We start from the raw sequence: 18730 nt of genomic DNA, 5'->3' as shown, positions 1-18730 counted from the left end.
ATAGAAATCACAAAACACTTTGAGTATATCATCAATTTTGTTAACAGTCGCCCCTGCAGTATTATTAATTTTATCGATGCTAGCAAACACCGCTTTCTGCTTTGCCCTCTTGGCCAAATGTTTTCCTGAATTTTCTCCTACTTCATAAACCTCCGTTCGGAAAGCAGTAATTTGCTGAGCACACTTTAGAGCAAATCCCTGATGAATCTTAACCTTAAGAGCCAGAAGTTCCTTAATAATAGTCTCTGTAGTTAGTCCCTTATTACAAGCCTGCATAAGCCGAATCTCCAACAGTCTTAGATTATTCATTTCTGTTTCCTCTTTCTTTCTAGTCTCCCATAACATCTAGAAGACTATGTGGCCCTCATTTATATGAATTACTGGCGCCCTGATGAAGGAATTCCACATTGTGGCACTGTTCCGAAACACGTGTCGGCGCTTTTTTTCTGTCTGGTTGTTGAAAGTCTTTTTGTGGTGTTTGATTTTTCATGGCTGCATCGGTGTGTAAGTGAGTTTGTGAGTGTTAGAATGAGAGATTGGTGTATGCATCTGTTTTAATGTCCTCTTTGTTTCTGGGTTGACACTTGATGTAATATATTTGCTGTCTTATTCATTGAAGTATGGAATTGTCTCTATGAATTTTTTATATAATGACAATAAAATAATTTGAATACAAACAACAGCTCTGTGGGCAATTGCATTTGTGACTATTGGAACCTTTTGGTCCTATATATTATTGGGAACTACCTTTTCGTTGTTATATATACCATTCAGAGATGTCTGCAAGGATCAAACAACAATGAAAGTATATAACTCTAAGAGGGCAATGGGAAATTAAGCGAAACAGACATGTCTGCCCTGACTGTCCACCATTTTCTAGTGACCCCGTACATCATATCCCAAGTCATTCTGCCTTATGGGATGCAAGCCATAAGGATGTACAAAATGAGTTAATGGTGGACATGCACAAGATAACTCTTAACACTTAAAAACTTCCATAGATCTTCTGGACCCTCTAAAATGACTCCTGACAATATGTTAAGGAATCCAAACATGTCAAAGCTGATGTCGTATTTGGGTACTGGGTCTACTCAGACTTCCTCACTCACAAGTGAATTCATGCTTACATGCAACGTGCCCGAGCATCTTGCCCTAGCTGATCGCGGCAGCTGACTTTATTTTAAAAGGAGGTCACTTGAGGATACATTTTACCAAGTACACTAGAGTGGCCATATGTACAGCACCTGTCAAACAGTACCAGTTCAAAAGTGGAAATATTGGCAGTTTCACATAAAGAAACGACATACACACTGTTGGAAATGCATCCTTTTTGTAGAGTTACCCCAGAAGTTTTGCTTGTTTTTCACAGAACCTGTTTTTGTGGGCCTTAGGACTCTGCAACATTTACACCTGCTAACCAGGGGTAAAGTGCTTGTCTTCACCCTTTCAAATAGGGTTTCGGGAGGAGGACTCCTCCCTTGACAGGAGGACCTAGGGGCTGTGCACAGCCCCTTCCTGAGCTTCAAAGGATGCATAATTTGTCACTGGCAGATGAAACTCACACTTAGGCCTACCTCCCATTGTATCTTAGTCAGGTCAGCAACACACCCAGTGGGGAAAGAGGAACCAACCAGTACTGGTCTAGGGGGTGGAAAAAGGCTTGCCCTCCACCCACAGGCTGACCTTATGCATAAAAGTGGGCCCCACAGAACTCTTCTCAGAACACACCTGGACCTGTTAAGAATCAGAAGAAGAATTAGCCTGCTGTGTGAAGAACCTGAAGGAAGACTGGAGCTGCTGTCTTTGAACCTATGACCCCAGAAGTGATGCCAGGGCCAGTCAGTTATAGGGACACATCAGTCTTTCCCTGCAACTGCTCAACTGAATAGAACTAACTGGACCTGCTCTTGACCCTGCTACCGACCTCTGATGGAGGGCATGTCCCCAGGTACTGTATCCTTGGCTGTTGTTAGAGTGTACTCCTGCCCCAATGGGATTTAGAAACCTTTAGGCAACATTCTGCTGGGGAACTGACAGAGACCAGGATTGCTGTTGAAGCCAAAGTTATCAATGTTGAATCGCTGGTCAGGCTCAGCTTGCTGGTTTGCCTCACTGAAGGAGATCTGAGTTCCAGAAAAGTTCCTAAGTCCGAACGTTGGGAGCTCCATCTGGACGAATGCCAGGCAGCATCCGATCGACATTGAGGCCTTCCCGGCATACACTTCCGATTCTGACCAAGCTGAGTTTTCCCACCTTCTCCACGACTGCACTGGTACCGTCCATCTTTGAGGCCCACTTGGGATCCAGCTTGCAATGGCAGCAACTCATCTATGAACACTTTTGCTCCCAAAAAGTGTCTAAGTCAGAAGTTAAACGAAAGTGGTCCCTGTATCTAACCCATGCTCCATTGCGGGAAGCCTGCATTTTTTACTTGACTCTGTCTAGCTCCACAAGATAACCTCAGATGGTGCTTGGGGCTTTTTGGTGCTATTTCCAATTTAATTTAAAGTTTAACATTTTTTATCTCTGGTTTTACTCACTAGAGCTTTGTCATTTTGGTTTCATTTTTTATTTATTAAATTATTCTCTGTTTTCCTAAATTGGTTTCAAATGTTCTTGTTTTGAGTTTTTACTTCAGTATTATTCGAGTAGTGCTTAACTGCTTTACACATTGCCTTTAAGTTAAGCCTGATTGTTTTGTGCCAATCTACCAAAGTTTTAAGCACAGGTTTATTTAGTGACTTTTGTAGTTCACCCTGACATGGATTGTAATTATTATTTGAGGTGGGTTCTAACCACCCTCAACAAAGCCTCCAATTTTTTACACACACTTTTGTATGTTGTTGTGACACCTAGCTGCCTCTGTGTATCTGCTATGTGATGAAATCTAATTAGGATGGGTATCCATTGCCATGTCTGCCCATGAGTGTGTGGCACACTGGGTATTTCTATTGGTAAAACTGCATGTGGCTCTGTTGTTGAAAACACAGCGATTTCAACACCATTGGGTGAGGGAGAGAAAAAAAGAAGTTGGTGTGCGTGATATCGACTTTTGGTGGGTAACAAATTACTGCCAACTTCTAAATGTAGATTGGGAAAATGGACTTTGGTACTGGGAGATACCGAGAGTGGGATGGTGAGACATTGACAATGGGACAGAGAAATCCTACCATTAAGACATGATAATTATAACTCTGAAATGGTGACAGGGAGATACAACGAATGGTATTGGGACAGGCAGACAATGACACACTGACACTAGGATAGGAAGACAAAAACTCTGGGATGATGTGTTAATAGCACTGGCATACAGAGAAATTGACATAGGGAGACACTAACAGTGGGCAGGGACACTTAAACACTTACAATAGGACAGGAGACACTGAGACAAATAGAGAAATGTACTCTGAGATGGGGTGACACTATCACTAAGACACGGAGACCCAAATATTAAAACGGTATCTGCGCGATTTATTCACTAACAGTAAATCGTATGAAACTTACTCCTTGATTCTAGGGGAGGTGACTAAGTGTTTGATTAGATGTGGTGGATTGGTGTCCACCACAAGTAATAAAGTTACTATTCTGTTAGGTCCAGTCAAAAATTTCAATAATTTAAACCTGAGCTCACTCGCTGGTAGCTATGGCACAGAGCAGACAGGCTTAAGTCAACAACAATGTGTAAAGCATTTAGAAGTACCAAAACCATTAAAAAGTCTAAAACACAACACAATAACAATCGTACTCAAATGTTTACAAATAGAGAAAAATGTAATAAACACAATTACACAAAAATGATGAAAATTGAGGAAGGGGAATCAGAGACAGGAATTTTATGACATTAAAATGAAAAAGTGCCAAAAAGCGCAAAGCCCCAATGGCACTCAGTGGTCATGGTACGCTGTGCCTTTGGTGTGATTCAAGGCCGACCATGATGGAGCATGTGTCGGATACACCAGCAGATTGGCCCTGCTAGGCCTGAAAGTAAGAAAGTTCAAAAAGGTTTCTAAGCCCCAATCTGAAAAGGGATTTTCTCCACGCGAGACAAACCTTAAATTCAATCTAACATCGTCAAAATACTTCAGATACTTATTGCTGTCATTCCCCTTGACACGCTGGAACAAAAGTTTTGAAAAAGTTCCCAAACTTCTTTTGGTGCCCAAATAGCCACAGGAGTACACTTCCTATGCACCCAGGGCCTCAAGGGGAGTACTTTAATACTTTCAGGGTGCCAAGCAGAGGGAAACTGAAAAGTCCAGTCTAGATTCAAATGCCACTGGTCAGCTGTCATTGTTCAGAGGCTTGTCCTCTTCAGATTTTTTATGCTACTGGAACCAACCAGGTTTTCAGACCCATGGTCCTTGGAGAACTTTCCGTCCTTGGATTTTAAGTCAAAGAGTATCCAACCTTCTCAAGTCCTTCACACAGGTCTCAGATGCCATGTTCAGCAGGTTGTGTCCACCTGGAATCTTTTCACAATTCCAAACGTGTTCTGAGGAAGGCTGGATGGTTGTCCAGCTTTGTAGGGCTCACCTGCTTGTGGGAGGGGGACCCCCTATGACACTCTTAGTGCCTCTCTAACCAATGGAGTAATATTTCCTAATCCCTGGTCTATCACATTTTTCAGTAGTTCCTCTTTGTTTTGCTGTGAACAGGCTCCAAATTCATTTTATCAGGCAAAATCAAGATGGTGAAGGTCTTCAGCTAAACTAAATATGGGTTCTGAGGCTGGGAGAGTGAGTGGGGAGTGTACTATAGTGATTTGAGGGTTCCCCATATCTACCACTAAAATCTAGTTTAAAGCAGGACAAGGCCTACTTTAAACTAGATTTTAGTGGTAGATGTGGGGAACAAACCCAGAGACAGAAGTCTGGCAGTCAAAAGCTACTCAGCAGGGGATATACTAGAATCCTGTTCTCTCCCTTTTAAGCATGCAAAAGTGTTGCATGTGATTAACAAACCTTTAAGGCAGGATTTGACACTATGATGTTAACAAAATACCCACAGTTCCCATGCTGATCACAAGCTGTGAGTTGGCAGAGGCTAATGCCAAATAGACATCTGACAGTTCAGACAAGTAATAGGTTACAGAATAAGTTACTTTTCCATAACATTTATAAAATGTTCAGATTCACTATTGAATTGAATTTTTAATAACTGTTAAAAATAGTGGTTTCATTATTTTTCTACTTATTCCCATTCCTGACTATTATATTAGTATTTTAATATGTACTCTGGTTTTCTACATAGTGCAGCTAGGCCTGCCATAGTAAAAATGTCACTTTTGGGACAGAGCAGCATTAATTATCTACATGTCCAATGTTTAAATACCATGCACCCTGCCTTGTGGGCTACAAGGTTACATAGGGGTGACTTACTAATATTAGGAGGTTTTTACCTGTTAAAAGATTTATTTTAACAGATTGCACTGCAGGTTTTACACTGCAGCAGTCATGCTACAATGAGAGGTCTGAAACCATGTTTTCTTTTGTCACACTACTGGATGGCACAATACGTGCTGCAATCCACAGGTGACATTTAACTTTCCATGCCATGGATACCGTTTATACACCAAATACTATGGTCTTATAGAAGATTTCAATTTGAAAATTAGGGATTATCAAATGTCTACATGTTTTAGGGGACTGAGCACATACACTGGGCTCTGGACAGCAGTGCACTAAAAACCTGTCTAAAAATCAGCAGTAACACTTAAAAAAAACAATGGGGATGACCACACACAAAATGGCCTTTTCATACAGGGAGACACTAAAACTGGGAGACACAAACGTAGCCAGAGTGATGAAAAGATTTACACTGGTCAAGCGGGAAAAGAATGACAATGGTAGATGGTAGATGCAAACAGCGACACGAGGAATGGGTTACGTACTTATGGATTCTGGGCTCACGCAGTTGAACAGGGTGAAATAAACAACCTGATAGTTGTACTCCTGTCTATGGGATGCTCCAGGACCATGTGGAAACAGTCTGCCCAGATGGCTAAGAGCACTATGAGAAAATTCTAAATGTAGACATGTATTACATGTATACCAAGTAGCATGAAATGGTGTGGCATCATTCATTAAAGTGTATCTTCTGCTCAACAGTATGGGGCAGCTTTCCTTTGCTCACATTCAGTACTCTAGTTCTTAGTACTCTGGGTTTTCAAATGAAATGACATTTTGTGATGCCCTACTGACTACAAACAATACTAAAATTTATTGTAATATGCACTGATAAGACTGAAAGAAATATACAAAAGCTGAACATTCTAAAATGAGCTGCAATTGCTGAAAAGCAATATATATATATATATATATATATATATATATATATATATATATATATCAAGTACGAAGAATCTCCCAGATGTCAGGAAATGCACGACGACACACAAAGGTTGCTGTGCTTCAAAAATTTATTTCAGGCAGCAAAAACAAACAACGCGTTTCACCAACAGGCTTGATCACGTTTGTATATATATATATTACCTACTGGCGGTCGCCAGTAGGTATATATAGTTAGGATTTTTTCTCTATGGGTTTTTTGAAAATTCTATGTCTAATAACTTTGGCGTTTGTGGACGGAATTGGCTGAAATTTTCAGGAAAATGGCACATTTTGTTTCTGAGCAGCCCCTGGAAATTTGGGGGGGGGTTCGTCAAGGGGGGGCCGAGAAAAAAGGGGGGTCCCAAAACGTGTTTTTAACATTGAGTTTTCCATAGGGCGGTTGGCCTCACTTTTAGGCCGAACGGCTGAATGGATTTCCACGAAACTTGGCAAAATTGTAGGTACTGGTAGCCCGATGTGCCTTTGCTAGGTCTCAATATATGTGCTTCAGTGGATTTTGAGAAATTAACGTTAAAAAAAAGATATATATCTGTAACAGCGGACCAGGCAGCGCTCCGGTTCGCGGACTTTACGCGTTACGGAGCTTTGTGAAGCGAAGCTGATTGGTTCTCCGGCGTCTGTAAACATTCCAAACAGTCCGTAGCGGCCGCCATCTTGTCTCTCGGTAGGATCGAGAGACAAGAGGAGGCCAAAGCGAAGGGGCAAATGACCATAAGGGGGCATAGTAGATCCTCCCTGACCCCCTAGGTTTGACGTGGAGGTTTTAAAAGGGCCCGCGGGGCAAAAAAAAAAAAGAAAAATAATAATCGAACGGCTGAATGGATTTGCACGGAACTTGGCAAAATTGTAGGGACTGGTAGCCCGATGTGCCTTTGCTAGGTCTCAATATATGTGCTTCAGTGGATTTTGAGAAATTAACGTTCAAAAAAAGATATATATATCTGTAACAGCGCTCCGCTTCGCGTACTTTTCGCGTTACGGAGCTTTGCGAAGCTGATTGGTTCTCCGGCGTCTGTAAACATTGCAAACAGTCCGTAGCGGCCGCCATCTTGTCTCTCGGTAGGATCGAGAGACAAGAGGAGGCCAAAGCGAAGGGGCAAATGACCATAAGGGGGCATAGTAGATCCTCCTTGACCTGTAGATCCTCCTTGACCTCTTAGGTTTGATGTGGAGGTTTTAAAAGGGCCCCGCGGGGCAAAAAAAAAAATAATAATAATAATCGAACGGCTGAATGGATTTGCACGAAACTTGGCAAAATTGTAGGGACTGGTAGCTCGATGTGCCTTTGCTAGGTCTCAATATATGTGCTTCAGTGGATTTTGAGAAATTAACGTTCAAAAACAAGATATATATCTGTAACAGCGCTCCGCTTCGCGGAGATAAAATTATCTCTGTATTACCTAGCTGTTGATAACACCAGTTAGCGACCGCTAGTAGGAGATAGCGACCATCTTGGGCCCCACTTTGCATGTGAGTGATATTTATCACTAATGACATGCAAAGTGGGCATGCCAAGATGTTAGCGACTGGAAACAGTCGCTAACATCGCTATCTCCTATTACCAACTTTTGGAAATATTTGCGATAAGCGCGAATATCTCCAAAAGCTACCACCTGCCCTGAGCAGTTCTTAGCCACGTTATCCAATGGGAGGTGGATAACATGGCTAAGAGCATTAGCTCAGTAATGTATGAATATCGCTGACTTTTCAGCGATATTAATGCATTGCGGTTGTTTTTTATCGCATTTGCGATAAACCTTGATAATAGCAAGGTTTATCTGCGATAATTTCTGACGATGCTTAGCGGTAAAAAATTCGTTGGAAATCAGGAAGTGTTGAAAAACATTGTCTGCGCCATCTTGCCTTTTTTCAAATGCCACACTTTTGTCGTGCACGGCAGTCATTTTAGATGCCTTGACCAGACCCACTCTCTGCACGCTGTCGATCCTTAGCATGGCTCCCCACTCTCGCAAGCATCTCCCCCAGGCAGTGGTCACCCCCGCTCTCTGTCTTATGCATGGGTAATAAACCACCCCCCATCTGCGCTGCTCTTCCCTGAGAATCACACCCTGTGCCCGCCCGACATCTCCCTTTCGCCCTATTCACTACCGCACCCTCTGACACTCCTTTTCCTCTGTGTCCGATTGTCCAGGCCGGTCCTAGGGTATCAGCTAGCCCTGCAGATGTAGTTTATGGCCCCAGCTGTAAAGAATCACCCCTCTTCAAAGGAGTTATAGTAGGTCAAGGCCCACACTCGATGAGATCCGTCACAGCAGACGCGTTCCTATTATCTGAAAACCATCCTGTATTGTGATTGGGGAGGGGACCGAGCCTGAAGCGGAAGATTCCAGGGATGACTCTTTGTACATCAAAGTTTTTACAATTATGTGTCACATTAAAAATATATAGCACTCCAACAAAGTAGTAAGATTATAAAACTTTAATAACTTATAAATATATACAAGAAAACAAAAACAGTAATAACATATAAACATTTTTAGGGAAAAACAACGAAGTAGCGGTCGGCTGTGCGAATAGTCCCAACGCAGCACAACGTCCAGATTTCTGGACGGCACCCAGGTGATGTTGCCTGGGTGCTGCACTGATTTCGGCATCCGGCGTGGGGCGTCGCGGGGGGTGGGTCATCAGTAGCAAACTGTTGTGCGAATAGTTCCAAGGCAGCAGAACGATGGCACCAAGGTGATGTCCAGTAAGTTGCCGCACTGGTTTTGGTATCCTACAATGCTGCTCCGAATAACGGCGTGGGGCGCCCCGGGGGAGGCGGCGTGAACGGGCCTCTCCAGGTGGAGTCTCGTCTGTTGTAGTGGGGCGCCCCTTTACCGTTTCAGTTGCCATTCCGTCCGCTTTTGGTCCACTGTGTCAAAAGCCGCAATTTAGCTGAGTTGCGCCCACTCTTGCGGTGCAGCGATAGGCGGCTGTCACAGGACTCTCAAAATGGCGGCAGGCTGTTTCCTTTTTGGGCCTGGTCCACTGAAATGGCCCTGGGACACCTTGGAAATCGGACGCTTGTCTGCTAGGTCTTGGACCCCATTCTCGAAAGCGTCCCCTCCGCCTTGAGGATTCATCAAAAGTTTTGGGGGCCCCCGACTCCTGCAGGCTTCTGGTGGGGAGCGGCTGCCATGATTGCTCGCGGAATGACCACGACGGAGCCACGAGATGGTGGTGCTTTCATGGTGACGCCAGCTTCAGTCTGAAACATCCAGAAACAAGGTGGGGCTTTCATCGTTTGGGAAAAAAAAAAGTTTTCATCCAATGAAAAGTGTTGTTTTTAGGTCATATGATCAAGCCTTCCATCATTAGGAAACCAAAAGTAAAATGAACCAATGAAAAGTTTTATAAAGAAGTCACATGACCTGTTATGCGGCATAGGGTATAAAATGCGGAGAAAATACGTTGGCACGTGAGGCGGCGTCAGTAGCGGACCGATGTGCGAATAGGCCGAAGGCAACACAACGCGCCAAGATCCGGATGGCACCGAGGTGGTGTCCAGCAAGTTGCAGCACTGGTGTGGCCATCCTACAATGCTGAAAGTCGGCGTGGGGCGCCCTGTTGGCCTGTGAGTTCGCGTCAGTAGCGGACCGATGTGCGAATAGGCCGAAGGCAGCACAACGCGCCAGAATCCGGATGGCACCGAGTTGGTGTCTAGCAAGTTGTCGCACTGGTGTGGCCATCCTACAATGTTGAAAGTCGGCGTGGGGCGCCCCGTTGGCCTGTGAGATGGCGTCAGTAGCGGACCGATGTGCGAATGGGGCCAAAGGCAGCGCAACAATATTTTCTGAATAGAAGACACCACAAGGCGCTGAGATGCCAAGATCCGGATGGCACCGAGGTGGTGTCTAGCAAGTTGTGGCACTGGTGTGGCCATCCTACAATGGTAAAAGTCGGCGTGGGGCGCCCTGTTGGCCTGTGAGATGGTGTCAGTAGCGGACCGATGTGCGAATGGGGCCAAAGGCAGCGCAACAATATTTTCTGTATGGAAGATACCACTAGGCGTTGAGATGCCAAGATCCGGATGGCACCGAGGTGATGTCTAGCAAGTTGCTGTACTGGTGTGGTCATCCTACAATGCTGAAACTCGGCGTGGGGCGCCCCATTAGCCTGTGAGATGGCGTCAGTAGCGGACCGATGTGCGAATGGGGCCAAAGGCAGCGCAACAATATTTTCTGAAGAGAAGACACCACAAGGCGCTGAGATTCGGTTACCACCGAGGTGATGTCTAGCAAGTTGCCGCACTGGTGTGGCCATCCTACAATACTGCTCCGAATAACGGCGTGGGGTGCCCGAAGGGGGGGGGGATGCGGCGTGAACGGGCCTTCCTAGGTGGAGGCTCGTCTGCTGTAGTGGGGCGCCCCTTTACCGTTTCAGCTGCCATTCAGCTGAGTTTCGGCTGCTCTTGATGCTACAGCGACAGGCGGCTGCAACAGGACTCTCAAAATGGCGGCCTGTTCTTTGGATTTGGGCCTGGTCCACTAAAATGGCCCTGGGACAACTTAGAACTCGGACGCTCGATTTTTTTTTCCTTTCCTGTACATGCAAAAAAAGGTAAATGCCCGGTACGTTACACGCTTCATCTGCCACGATGTACTCTCCAGAGGAACCGAAAAAAAATATAGTTATGGTAACTATACCATGCATCGTCATATGGAGAGGTGGCACCAATTAATTATAGTGCTGCATAAAAGAGAGATTTGGAGGAGAACCCCCGACCTGCCAGTACATTCATCAAAGAAGTGGCACTGACAGCATCAGAGGCAAGGGAAACGGTCCCAAATATTTAGAAGAACTTTGGAAAGATTAAAATGACATGTTTAGATTGTGGCAAATTAATTTCATGTGGACAGATGAGTGTTACTCTAATAAATACAGCATATGAACATCATCATAGTCGATGGTTGGTAGAGACATTTTGACTATATCCTGGACCTGCCCGTCCTCGCCCAAAATGGCGCCGGAATAAATGGGACTCGTAACTCCTTGTGTACTGGTTGCAGAACCTTGAAATCACGAGATACGTATGCAGTTTTGAAGCACATGGCGGGCGGGGACGAGAATTGATTGAATATTTCGACATCCCTATTGATATTAAGTTCTGATGTGTTATTGATTACTGTACTATTGAAAGTTCGAATTAACGTCACCCATGGTACTTGCCCGCAAATGTATATCTAGATAATTTTATTGTAACTGGCCCTGTCGTATTTTAATTATAAAATGTACGTCCACCGATTCCGCAACTGTTAGACACCTTAGTTCTTGCAACCTAATGGCCCGCCCGTTACGTACCTCTACAGTGTAAATGTCTACTCATCATATACGATTACAGTTTGCTCCGTGGCCGGCCCACGTGGTTATAGGCTCGTATTTGTATAATGAAATTTTCACAATAAAGGTTTTTAAAAGAAAACATGGTAGTAGTATATACATTGGTAAAGTTTTTAATAATAGTCACTGTTTTAGAATCATTAAAAGGCAAGTGAAATAAAGCAGACCAAATACATGAAGGGTAAAAGGTATAATACGCAGGAACGCAGTAAAGATAAATGGTCAAGGGCTGTTGTGTTTTCTACTCCTGCAACATAAAGTGATCGATAAGAATCTCATATTCAGGCGTATCGGCGACTAAGACAGCAGGTCGACCCTCTTTTGCTCAACGGCTCCGTCATGGGACGAAGAAACGCTCTTTTTCTCGAAAAAAGAATATATTTTACTTGCAGGACAGTTGTAAATTTTCCGGGAAAGTACATTAGCCTGGAACATTATAACATATATTTAAGAAAAAATAACGTTCGGAAGTAATAAAAAGCGTAATTTTTAGGTCATATGACCAAGCCTTTCATCATTAGAATAAGAAAAGTAAAATGAACCAATGAAAAGTTTTATTAACAAGTCACATGACTTGTTATGCTTACGTTACGCGCTGCGCGTCGCGCCCCGGATGACTTCCGGATGCGCTAACGCGGCGCGTCATATGACGCATTACGCGACAACGCAGGTCCAGAATATAGTCAAAATGTCTCCACCAACCAGCGGTCGGAACACAACCCCTTTCAGCAGGCTAAATAGTTCTGTTAAATGACAACAGAAGGGACAGGCAACAAGAACCATCAGTCAAAGAGGGGAGGGCTAGTTCTTCTCTACCGGGTTACATTGGGGCGCTACCGGAACTGATCGAATTGGTAGTCTACAGTGTTTCTGGATGTTTCAGACTGAAGCTGGGGTTAGCATGAGAGCACCACCATTTCGTAGCTCCGTCGTGGCCATTCCGCAACCAATCATGGCAGCCGCTCTTTATCGTTATTTTGGGCGGGGTGGGTGGCGGAGCCGAGCTGTTTTGCAGCCATCATTGTGTGGAGTTCAGTTCATCTCACTAGTTTCGTATTTGTCATGAGGGGTTGTTCTTAATGTTTCTATTTTAGCGAGGTCAAAAAGAGATCCCATTAGTGGCCTACTGATTTTGCTCGATTCCTTTTCTTTTTTTTTTACACGATTTTTCGTTATCTGCAAAGACTAAACAGAGTATTGCGACTCTGTGTTTGTTTGTAAATAGAGAATGAACGAAAGAGAACCAATTCTAAAACAGTAAATGCTTGGATAACAATCAATCAAATGGAGAGAGAAGCAGGCACGACGTATTACAACGGGGGCAAAGGCCTGCGTTAACTACCTTTCACTATCTGCAAAGAGAGAGTACTCCTAATAGAAATGAGGGGGGGGGCACCATTCAAAGCAGATCAGTGTGCATAAACACGAAAATGTTTTCACTTACCACGTACTTGACATTCGACAGCTTATGATATTTGCTATTAAAAAACCATTGAAATTCACTGAAAAAACCATAGGTTATAGACCATATATAGTTAGGAATTAGCATTTACAAAACCTTGAAAATTCACTGAAAAAACCATAGGTTATACACTATATATAGTTAGGAATTAGCATTTACAAAACCTTGAAAATTCACTGAAAAAACCATAGGTTATAGACTATATATAGTTAGGAATTAGCATTTAAAAAACCTTATTTTACTCACACAAAACCATTGAAATTCCATATATAGTTAGTTGCACTAACTATATATCGCGCACCCGCAATCCACTGCCGATGATGTCACATATTACATCATTCATGACATGGTCAGTGACATCACTGATGACATCACTGATGACATCTCAAATGACATCACTGATGACATCACTGATGACATCTCATTTGACATCAATGACCACATCACTGATGATATTATTCATGTGAGAATACAATGCATCTCCTCACATTTTAATATAACCTCTGTTACACCCAGTGTTAAATACAGAGTATAATTTTTGAAACCATTGACACACCAATACTAGTTACTACATACGCACTCACTGATTCCTACGTCTACACACACATTCACTCATTCACCCATACAATCATTCATACATACAATCACTCATCTTTACAACACTATCATATGCACTCATACACCTATACAGACACTCACACTCTGCCACTCATCCATGGAGTTACTCACACACCTAGTCAGTCCTGTAAAGATTCAATCACATTTCCATTTTCTAATCTATACAGTTAAACATAGAGCACCTTACGTTTTCAACCATATACTAACACATACTTACTCTCTTATACAATCATTGATACAAGTACACATTGATCTGCACAGAGTCACACACCTCCCAGCCAGCCACACACACACTCAGTCTCCCATGCAAATACTTGGGCAATCAATCAATAACCCATATAGTTACTCATATAGCTAATGATCAACACATGCAGCAGTTTACAGAACAACAGACATAATGATGCACAAATTAAGACAGTTTAGTCACTAACCCATGCACTCAGTGAGACACATTTAATCACTCACTCATACATTCAGTCATGCACCTACTAAATCCTTCGTCCAGACACTTATACATCCACTCATTCTTCAATATGTAAGACATATTTTAACTTTACAGAAACATACAGTCACTGGATGTTGTCATCAGTGATGTCATCAGTGATGTCATTTGAGATGTCATCAGTGATGTCATCAGTGATGTCACTGACCATGTCATGAATGATGTAATATGTGACATCATCAGCAGTGGATTGCGGGTGCGCAATATATAGTTAGTGCAACTAACTATATATGGAATTTCAATGGTTTTGTGTGAGTAAAATAAGGTTTTTTAAATGCTAATTCCTAACTATATATGGTCTATAACCTATGGTTTTTTCAGTGAATTTTCAAGGTTTTGTAAATGCTAATTCCTAACTATATATAGTGTATAACCTATGGTTTTTTCAGTGAATTTTCAAGGTTTTGTAAATGCTAATTCCTAACTATATATGGTCTATAACCTATGGTTTTTTCAGTGAATATATATATATATATATGTAACTCTATTAGGAACTGCCAATATTCAAGAAATGAGTGCCTGCTTGTTTACATGTGTGACAGATGAGAGCTAAACCAGGCATCCTGAATATTTTAACTGACAAGGCCAAACCACCCATTACTATTGTAGGTTCGACAGTCTTGCAACCCATTACTTTAGTTTTGCAAACAATATGAGTTATAATCTGGCAGATTACAACAGCTCCCGTCACAGATTTCTTTAGTCTACAACCACTAAATTAAGAAATAACGAAAAAAATGTGGGTTGCTTAAGTCTTTTGTATGTGGAAACTATCATATAGTCAATGAGTCAGGGAAAATATTGTTTTCTTAGTGCAGTAACAAGAGTGACTGGACTAGCAAATAATTAGGTTCCCTGTGCACCTTCACCAACTAATGAAAGCCACGCCCCAGTGAGCTACAAATAGATGAACCACAGAGATGTTGCCATGCCTTATGGCATCTCTATCCCAACAGTCTAGGGGCTTGATATTCCGTTTACGAGATGGAGTACTGTCCTTAAGGATGGAGGAGGACATTGGTTCCACCCATTAGAGGTAACTGCTGGCCCTGTTTTCATCTTTGTACGTTGAAAAGAACCACTGTCATGGTGGTTCCTTTCACAATACTGAATGTTTGGTGTAGAGCCGCTGGTTTTAAAGACCATATACCAAACTTTTGACTTTTTTTTGTTTTTAAAAACCAGACTCCCTGTGTAGGAAAAAAATCAAAAGAATTACCCCCACACTCAGGCAGAGAGGGTCATTATTGTGTTTTTTTTATCCCTAATCACAAGGTTTTTCCTGGTCATTATGAACAGGGAAAAAAGGCATTATGCCATCTACTGTGTCTGGTGGCGTAGTGGACGAATGTGTCCACTGTAGGGGCCTGTGTTTGATCTCCTGGTCACAGATTCAAATCCTGGCGAGTCTACTCAGCCTTTCATCCTTATGAGGTCGATAAAATGAGTACCATTGAGTTGGGTAACAATAAACATCTGGTATTCAATGCCAAGATACCCTTCACGCTGTATGTGCGCTTTACAAATACATTTTATATCACGTGTTACCCTATATAGGGTGAACGATGTAACATCCTTCTCAATCAGGCTGTCGGAGGAAGTCAACAGGGGCTCTGTTGATGAAATACTAAAGGCCGGCCTATCCATAAAAGAGGCTGGTGGACCGAGGGTTTGATAGACAGTATCCTGTCTACCAAGCCCTAATTCAGGCCATACGTTTATGATCCTATGAATCCATTCCCATTTGCATGCTGAAATATATAACCGTAAAGCACCCAGACTATACTGGGTGCACCTACTGTACAATATATACAATACAAATACTACTATACAAATGGCCTACTATACAAATAATACACCTACTATATATATAAATACACCTACTATACAAATGGCACCCACAAATTATTTGAATTATTTTAGTTTTGCTTAATTGAATTTTCTCCTTACATTTGATCCACGCTTAATTCACAAACCTAGACACCCCTGGCTGAAAGGAAATTGCTTTCTGAGCAGTAGGGATTCTGATGGGATGAAGAGATATACTTGGGAAGCTTCATCATTTGAAATAGTTAGAAATTAGATTGTCTAGAAAGGTTCTAAATGTGTAAGAAAGAAGGTAATTAATGTTTTTAAGATATTACCCCTTAATATATAACCAGATTCAGATTTTAAATATGTTCCCATATATTTCTTTTTGTGTGCAGATATCTACGTGGCATGGATGGCACAATTCTTGGAAACGCATCTCTTGACTGAAAGTTGTCAGCATGGTAGAAAAGAACTTCCATCAAACTGCTCACTCCAATATCATGTCTACAACATCAAAAAGATTAAACTGCCAGACTCATCATTCTTCTATTCCAGTTATGATCACTCCAAGTGGTGTGTGTCCTTGAGGTATGAGGATCAGTGGACATGCCTGGGAGACTTGAACCGAACTGAAAAACAGATTTGGAGAAGTGGAGGCTTCATTTGCACGCGGAATCCGCACATCTACAAAGCATTCCGGAATTTGGTCAGCTACTACCGGAACTGCCCAGACACCAATGAGTTGAGCAACAAATAAATATATTCATGTCATATGTAGAAGAGAGATCTTACTTCATACCTAACTGTCAATTTGCCCCACTCTTAAAAGTCACTTACTTTCTGGATTTTACCTAGTAGCACTACTAGCTAAATCGTGAAACTATAGACTACAAGCCCCACCATCCTTCATGCTTTAAGCGGATAATACTGTACAGGGTGCATTGGACCAATATAAAACTGTGCACGTGTATGCCGTACTCAATACATTTGGAGGCTATTGTTATCCACATTTGGGGCTTTTATTTACTGACGATGGTAAAAGAGAAGAGAGTTCTTTGTACTATAAAAAGCTATGTATTTTGTTTCCAGTTAATGCCAGCATTGGTAAAAACAAGATGTTCTCACCGTTTTGTTTACCAATGAAGAACAATTGCCTTTGGTACTGCATGCATTAACAGGAAACATAAAAATGTAAATATATAAAAAGGCATCATCCACTCCTCTCTACAGGAATGAGAAGGGCGCTGGCACACTCACAGAAGGACAAAGTGCCTATTGGGTCTCACCAAAAACAGCAGGTCAACGTGTTTCAGCTTCTGTGTTGTCTTGATCACCGTAACGAGCGCCACATTTGCATCTATCTTATAGATCACCACTTGATGCTAATAAACATGGATAAAATACTATTACAATTTGGAGTTCTTGCAGACCAGTATGCTATCATAATTTAATACATTTAAGGGCATATTTACAAGCCCCTATCACCACCACGTCACTTTTCCTGACATTATGGTGGTGATAGAGGCTTTGCCTTGTTTACAGGGCAGCGTTAAGCAACTTAACGTGGCTTAACGCTGCCTTGTAAATGAGGCACCCTTTCACGCTATACTGAGCATGAAAGGGGCGGGCAATGCGTGTTGTGGTGGACATTCTACTGCAACATCCATTGATTTTGACACATATTTATGCCACCCTTGTAAATATGGGGCAGTGCCAAATTTAAGACCATGGTAAGCCTGGTCTTACCCTGCCGCAACCGGGAGCAATGTTTAATTTCTCCTAGTTCTTGCTGTTTCAATGTGTGCTGTGTTGTGCAGCACACATAAAAACAGCAAAAGGCCATTGATTGTTTATGTACAGGAAGGTGTCCTTTCCTGCGAATATACAATCATTAATACAAATGACGTTTTGCAACTTCTTTGGGTGCTGCCGTTAGCAACACACATAGAATTTACAAAATACCATTTCAGATTGTATATGTGCAGGAACGAACACCTTCTTGCACATAAATAATCATCCCCTGCAACACAGGCACCCTTGCACTATGGTGCAAGGGTGTCTGTGTTGGTGCTGGGCAGCTAAATTAGGGCCTGCACAGGGGGAAACGCAGGGCTGCAATGTATCCTTCTAAATACATTGCAGCACTGCATTTCAGGAGTGGAGGAGTAGGCGTTAAGCCAAGGAGGTTAACGCCATGCTCCACCACTTCCTCGTAAATATGCCCCATAATCTCATCATACTGAGCTCCTAGATCAAATTAAACTAATGTAAAAATAACTGAAACTGATGGGTGTTTAAGCACAATTATTTGTAAAGCAAGTTAAAAGGGTTCACAGTGCATAATTCATTATCAGGACGGGGTCCTTTCAAATGTATCTTTATTTTGCCAATAATGAAGATCAATTTCAAAGGACAGAGTGAGGACACAAAGGCAACACACACACCCATACACACATTATGTTTACAGTTAATAGAAGGCAATAATCATTCTTCAGGTTTCGCTGATGCTGAACAGCTTTGGCAAAAAGCACTGCAGCAGAAAGCAAATTCTGCTCCAGTGCTTTTGCCAATGCCAGTCAGCATTGGTGAAAACCAAAGAAATGTTATGACCTTATTTTCTATGTGAACAGCAAAATTAAAAAA

The 18730-nt window shown here is 42.3% G+C and overlaps 1 protein-coding gene across 1 annotated transcript in view; it reads left to right on the top strand.

Annotated features, from left to right (window-relative positions):
- Positions 1-17833, top strand: part of DNASE2B (deoxyribonuclease 2 beta) — a 257300-nt gene extending 239467 nt beyond the window's left edge. The window contains exon 6 of the mRNA XM_078659262.1: positions 16483-17833. Coding sequence (XP_078515388.1) covers positions 16483-16844 — 362 coding nt within the window. The 3' untranslated portion in view covers positions 16845-17833. The remainder of the gene's footprint in view (positions 1-16482) is intronic.
- Positions 17834-18730: the final 897 nt, after the last annotated feature.

This window comes from Lissotriton helveticus, chromosome 1_1 (genome assembly GCF_964261635.1).
Source record: "Lissotriton helveticus chromosome 1_1, aLisHel1.1, whole genome shotgun sequence".
Lineage (NCBI taxonomy): Eukaryota > Metazoa > Chordata > Amphibia > Caudata > Salamandridae > Lissotriton > Lissotriton helveticus.
Note: the sequence above shows the minus strand (reverse complement) of the source record. Positions and strands in the feature narration are given on the sequence as shown.